Source organism: Palaemon carinicauda, chromosome 23, assembly GCF_036898095.1.
Source record: "Palaemon carinicauda isolate YSFRI2023 chromosome 23, ASM3689809v2, whole genome shotgun sequence".
NCBI classification, from domain to species: Eukaryota; Metazoa; Arthropoda; class Malacostraca; order Decapoda; family Palaemonidae; genus Palaemon; species Palaemon carinicauda.
In genome coordinates, this window is record NC_090747.1 from 66,351,790 (window position 1) to 66,359,289 (window position 7,500).

Consider the following 7,500-nt stretch of genomic DNA (forward strand, 5'->3'; position numbering starts at 1 on the left):
AAGTCTTCTGTTAACAAATGAGAAGAATGTGGTAGAGCTGAAATGTTCCCGAGGCATATTTGGCAGTCTTCTTTACATATCCTGCCAAAATAAAGGCCTTTAAGAAAAGTCCTCTCCCATCCACTGTCAGTAGTTCCTCCTAGTCACTGCAATGTAATGTAGATGGAACAATGACTAAATCCAACAAGTCCAAAATGGCTAATCATCTTGAGTCATTGACAACAACAGATATTGAACGGCAAGTGAGTATGCTTGGTGGCATGTTCCTGATCAGATGATTCAAAACTTTCCTTTTACTTATATTGGAATTGCCAAAACTCTCCTAGCTATGATTTGTAAAGACACAAGGAACGAAGTGCACTTTGGGAATGATGATTATACTCAGAGCAAAGTCAAAGATCAAGCGCATCAAATTTTGGGAAACACTAACACAGTTAACAGCATCATTGGTACTAGACAAAAGGGACAAAAGATTTTTCAAAGTGCCTGTCATCGCAGTTCAAAGATACTTTCCTTCCTTTCTTGTTCAATGAGTGGCAGTCAGATGATTATGCTGACGTAATTGGGCCTAAGAAAGTAATTATAGCTTATATATATATATAAAAAAAATGCTATGAATCGTCTGTAGACAGTAATAACAGTTTGAAACGACAAGACTGTCTTTTATATGACTGTGATCACAATGAAGGTGACACAAGGATGGTGTTTTTTATCTTTTAGTATTATGTGAGTAGTAGTCAGCCTTTGCGAGTGAAAATGCGCTCAGGCGATAGAGATGTAATGATCATTCTCTTTCATTATTACGGCAATGTGGACCTACGAACAGAAAAAAAAAAAAATCCTAGAAATGAGACATGCTCACAGTAATATATTCTGTGCTTTGATAACATCAGAAACATGATTGAGGAGCTTAGTGAAATAGATGGTACATTCTGCACTGCTTGCTAGGGTACCATTGCCATCACAGGATGTGATTACATTTCTGTTTCTACGGCAAAGGGAAAACTAGACTACTCTCAATTGCTTTGATATATCTTCAATCCCTTCAGGCACTAGCAGAGTTAGACAGTTCTGCTAGTGTTAGCTCTGCTATCGACGCAGCACTGGAACAATTTGTATGTGTAATATATTGAAAAGGCAATTTCATGAGGTAAATAAAGACCCCCAAAATTATTTGAAAATGTTTATGCCAAGAAATGATGAGTGGCCCCTGGGAAAAGTAAAATGTTTGGAACTACATCAATGCCTCCTTGTAAGGCAGCTCCTATCTGACATATTGAGCAAGCCATTTTATTTGCAAAGTTGTGGAAACTTGCAAATGAATTTAAGCCTGTCAAGCCGTCGCCCTTAAACCATGGATGGAAAGAGCTTAGTGGAAAAACAGTGCCGAATTGGTCTGAGGGCTCTCAGCTGCCGGATTCTCTATAACTGGACCAATTCGACAATGTCAATGGCAATGAGGAATCAGACAAGATTCAGATGACAGTGACAATGATTATGATTACTTCAACGTCATCTAATTTCTCATCGCTAATTTACTCGTTAATTTTCTATGTGGAAAATATAACTATTGTATCTACTCAAAAACCATTAAAGATAGCATATTTTTCTTTGCATGTTTCGACTTATTGTACCGTTTTACTCTTAGAGAGTGTTTATTTTTATGATTAATGGATAAAGGAAAATAATTATTTCTAAAAAGTGCGAAAAAGCTTGAATGACGAAAGCAATAAAATTGTAAATATCTCAACATTGTCCAATTTTTGGCTTGTAAGCACTCAATTTTTGGATTCAACACCCTAAACTACATCTAGAAATACTCTCCTTAAATTTCGTAATGAGAGTGTAATTAAATTCATATTACACCTGCTAAAACCCACAACCACCATGCAATAAATTGAGAGAGAGAGAGAGAGAGAGAGAGAGAGAGAGAGAGAGAGAGAGAGAGAGAGAGAGAGAGATGGCGCGCTTCAAGAACCTCACCTGAGAACACTAGCTTGTAGAGTCAGGTGTGCCAGCATTCTAAGTAACCAGACATACCACGGCACTTTTGGATGTCGGTAACAGCCTCCCTGTGGTTGGCAGGCTCTTTCGTCGAACCAGTACCAGTATAAGCTAAACCCGTTGGTCAGGACGAGTGGGAGCACTGCAGGCAGAAAAGGTATTTCATGAACATATATACTTACCGTCAAATCACTTTTTAGCTCTCATATCTTTTTTATAACTAACTTTGGAAACAATGTCAGAACATCATGGTTATATCGACAACGAGAAAATAAGATTAGTGGCTGTGGAATTAGTGAGTGGTTAGATGATCTACTCTAAATTATTACTTACGAATGAGAGCCAGCGTAGCCCAGAACCACGTATGTGCGTGGGGGTCGTCATACATGTAGTAAGCCACAAGACAGTCCGATAGCAGGTCAAAGTAAAATGCCCCAATGGAAATAACGCAAGTCACGGCGTCGACCCAGGAGAATTGTAAGGTGTTTTCCGGTTTGGTCAAGTAATCAAGGCCCTTTTAAAGAAATAGATATCTTAAGACTTCATAAATATTATTATTATCAACTGTTATGCTCAATGTTTACATGTGCAATTACATTTTCAAATGTTTCAACTTAAATTCGTAGGGAAATATGAAATAGGCGCTGATAGTTTATAATATTGGTACTTTATAGTTATAATTTGGTAAATTATTTTCCACTTTTAAAGATTGAAAAATATCTTTTTGTATACTTTCGATATAATTTTACATTTGGAAGATGGGAAAATGTGTAATGTTAGTTATCATTACCTGTATTTTGTGGTATATACTTATGGCATATGTGTTATGGTAGTATATCTATTTGTATTTTGTGTGGTATTTAAAAAAGAATTGATATGAAACTAGGATTGGTAATCTTATACTTAACAGACATAGATCATCAGTGAATATCATGAAAAGAATATTTAAGCATGGTTACAAAAGCCTGGTGACCTTTTCTCCTATCTTACAAAATTATCGTCAAAATCTCTCTCTCTCTCTCTCTCTCTCTCTCTCTCTCTCTCTCTCTCTCTCTCTCTCTCTCTCTCTCTCTCTCTCTCTTTCTCATGTTTAATTATATATATATATATATATATATATATATATATATATATATATATATATGTGTGTGTGTGTGTGTGTGTGTGTGTGTGTGTGTGTGTGTATATATTTGTGTTTGTGTGCATATATAGGTATCTACGTATGTACGTTTATATGTATGTATGTACAGTATGTGTAAAGATGCCGCTGGTCATCTGATACCGTAACACGTAAAATTGACCCATTATCGGACTTATAGATTATATAATTTCTCTTTATTTGCTTTCATAAGTAGACTATTTGTCCTGTTTTGCTTCAACCATCTTTATAAAATTACAAATAAACATATCGATCACTTGAACTGGTAGAATTTTCTGAAAATTTATCGCATTTATCTTAGTTTATAAAATATCTGATTAACTTATTGTGTTCAACTATTACTTGATGCTTCATAGTTTCCTATTCCCTATATGTTTTGTCAAAAGGGGTTGAATTAAGAACATAATAAAAACTGGTGCATTGATATAAACAAGCACAAACGTACACACACGCATATATACATGCATATACATACATAAACACATACACACACACACACACACACACATATATATATATATATATATATATATATATATATATATATATATATATATATATATATATATATATATATATATATATATATATATATATCATCATTAGCCGTTGCTAGTCTACTCTAAGACAAAAGCCTGTTTATGGACTTTCTATGGCACTCTATACTCGCAAATTTGCTTAGTTCGTCAATCCTTCGTCTTCTCTTCCTTCTCTTGCTTCGTTTGCAATCTCTATTACTCATTCCGTTATTATTAATGTTCATCAATTATCTGTCATTCTCATTATATGTCCTGCCCATGTTCATTTCTTTTTCTTACATGTTGTTAGAATGTCCTTTACTTTAGTTTGCTTTCGTATCCACGTGCTATGGTCAGCTATTATCACGCTCAACCTAAGTTTGAGCTTTAAGCTCTTTTTCTCATAAACGAGCTACTATTCTGAGGGTTTTAATTTCTATAGCTGATGAACCTAAAACAATCTCATCAACTGCATCCTGAGGTAACACAAAATCGTCCACCAAATGTTAAAATAACATATATTTAATATAATTTTTCTTCATAGAATTTTAAACATTAAGTTCAAGATGTTTACCTAAACTGACTAAAGTGGACTTCCTGAAATCACTTAATTTTTCAATTTGTTGATCATCACAAAATTTGTCAAAAAAAACTGTGTGTTAAACTGTTACTTTTGCTAGCTAGTTTCTACAATTGACAAAACTTTAATTTACGAGTAATCTTGGAATTTGAAATAGGATAACAAGTCAGATCCTGGACAAACCCCCAATTCTGTTATGGTCAGATATTATCAAAGTATATATTATGTAAAAGTCCAATGTTTTATTACCTCAATGTTTGACTCAGCATAAATCAAAACATTAACAGTGAACGAAAATAATAGCCAGCAAACATAACACTAAAGGAATATAAGAAAAAAAAATTACAATATCTTACAAGTTTCATAAAATACTCACTAATCACAAATTAATAATAATTCACATAAATACAGCTTGATACTAGCCTGATTTTTAAGACTCAGAAGATGATAGGAAACAAGTTCTCGAACATCAAACAGCGAAATTCCAGGACGTAGTTTCAAATGTAAAAAAAATAATCAAGAACACAGCTTCTGATGATATTATATCTTCCAAGAATTCCCTTACTTTTAAAAAGTAATAGCATTGTAAAATGTAGCTTTCGTCACAGAAATGTCTTCACAAGAGCAGATATCCACTCGGAAATGGTCTATGTTAGTCTTTCCTGAAACACGCCTTAAGTCCTACATTTATACCGGAAAACGTTTTCTCTAAAATTGATGATGGACTCTATAATTTTTAGAATCTACCAGTAACGCTTGTTCTGGAATAAAACAACCACTTTGAGTTACAAACCATTACAATGCTTTAATCTTGACATTTAATATGTAAAAATAACCTTCCTCGCATGTTCTATAGCATAATATTGTTAAATTTAATCTATATGTAACACCATGTTACTTTTTATTATTATTATTATTATTCTTTCCATGGTTCTTTGAGTTGAAACTCACTTATGTTCTAAGTCTAAAGTAAGGGATGCCTAAGTTAATACTGGTAGGGCCCTCTGGTTGAATTCTTTTCTTTTCACAGAAAGTGAAATTTTACATTTCACAATCTCATTTTGTTTACTAAAAACTCTTCATCCCATGTATATTCTCCTTTTTACTTTCTTCACATGTCCCGGGAAAACACTGACTGTCTTTCCTACAGTAGGTACGTATATTGATTAACAATCTGTGGAGGTTCGTCTATGCCCCTTATTTGGTATCACTGCATTTTCATTGGGCATTAACTTAGTTTTAGTCATATTTATTTTCAGTCCTACTTTTCTGTTGTTTCTCTATTCTAATCTCCTATCATCTTTTGCCTTTCCTACCATAAATCACTAAATAGAACTATATGATTTGAAAACCTAAAGTTGTCGAGGAATTCCCCATTATTGTTAATTCCTACATTTTCCTAACCTAAATTCTTAAAAACTTCTTCTAAGAACCCTATGAATAATTTAGGAGAGATCAGTCTCCCTGTCTAACTCCTTTCTCAATAGGAATGTTCTCAATATCTTAACGCTGTTTAAGGATTACTGTATTTCCAATATGATAATCTACAAGTGTTTTAACCCTGGAAAGGTATGATGGGTCGTATGCGACCCCTACAGCATTTTCAAAACCTGTTTTTTTCCCCATAAATCATCAGCTGTCTCGAATATGGAAGTGATCGACCTGCAAGGGGTGACTAGTCTACATGCCATTGTCTGCTTTAGGACTGATTTTCGTCTAACTTCCCTCCTTCCCTGTTTTTTTACACCCCCCCCCCCCCGGGGTCGACCTCGACCCTGACATACCTTTATAGGGGTAAGTGATCAAACAGCAAAGTTATTACATAATTATAAATTGTCGAACAGTGATGATACTTGTTTGGTTCTTTATAGTTGGAAAGTGTGGATGGATGGTGTGTCTACCACTTGCATGACATTGGTTTTGGCTTAGATGCCATATATTGCCATGAGGTCCATTTTCCCTCAAATGCTAATTTCTGAATTTCTTTTATTTTTTGCAAATTTGATTTTTTTCCATTTATTTTGAATTTATCTTCAATAATGGCCAGCAGACAGTATTCCCTCGGCATGGATGTCATCAACACACTTCTAATGGAGTTAAAAAGAGATTATGATGATAATATGGAGTTTGCAACCCCATTCTTCATTTCAAGTGGTAGATTGGGCTGTAAGAGTTGTTGCGGTCTGTGGCCATTTTGTTCACATACCCGAAAGGTAAGTTGGCATATCTCTATATATTCTTGTTCTGTATAGAATTCATAACATTTTGGTATATTTTAGTGCATAAATATCATATTTTATAGGAGATACAATGATTTTCATAAGAAATTTACATTGTGAAACTAGGCCGTCAAAAAATGACCTTTAGATTTCGCCCTTGATATAACAGTAAATTACATCTTAGTGCACATTTTATTATGTATTTCTGTTCTAGGATAATATGAGTATATTGTATAAAAAAATTAGTCTCTTCCTATTTCATTTGGGTACCCAAAAAAATTCATGAAATTTGGACAAATTGTTTTGGCCAATAAAAGTTACCCTTTTTTTCTCATTTCAGATCTTGACTTCTATGGGTCCAACTCATTTCCAGCAATTACACACTGTTGCTTTGCCATCTAAGAAGGTGTCCCTAAAGGGATTTATGTGTATATGTATATTTCTATTTTTTGTGAATATTTACGTCGTCTTTTTTTTGTATACTTATATTTTTAATATATTTCCAATAAATAGTTATTTTGTAGATGGGTATCATTTATATTTTCAGTAGCTTTTAGCATTCTTTGAAGTATTTTTAGCAAGTCAAACAATACAGATTGATGCATAACTAAATTTTTCCTGAATTTTTTTCGGAGTCGGGGTCGCGCGCGACCGAGTATACCCTTAAAGGGGTGTCCGAGGAGCGTACCTATCCAGGGTTAATATAAAATTTATCTATTCCTTGTCTTTGAAATGTTTTCATTTCTACTATAAATATCAAAGATAGGGGTTTGTCATACTCTGTTGATTTTTCCATTAGCTAGTTAATTACATTGATATATTCAGTTGTTGAATACCCGCCCACTCTCTTGGTTGATTAATGTCTAGCTGTCTTACTATTCGGCCGAATTTGACTTTCGTAAATATTTTATACATTAGAGATTAAACTTATTAGGCCGTAGTTTTTTAGAGGTGTCTTGTATCTCCATTTTTGTGAATTAGTAGAATGATAAAGTTTTTCCAAACAGTGGGTATAGAGCA

At 33.9% G+C, this 7,500-nt stretch overlaps 1 protein-coding gene across 1 annotated transcript in view; it reads right to left on the bottom strand.

Moving 5' to 3' along the window:
* The window catches only part of LOC137617148 (uncharacterized), a 215,181-nt gene that overhangs the window by 60,938 nt on the left and 146,743 nt on the right, over positions 1 to 7,500 (bottom strand). Inside the window, exons 4-5 of the mRNA XM_068347003.1 lie at positions 2,338 to 2,518; positions 1,984 to 2,146 (exon numbers count right to left, since the gene is read on the bottom strand). Of these exons, the coding sequence (XP_068203104.1) occupies positions 1,984 to 2,146; positions 2,338 to 2,518 (344 nt within the window). The remainder of the gene's footprint in view (positions 1 to 1,983; positions 2,147 to 2,337; positions 2,519 to 7,500) is intronic.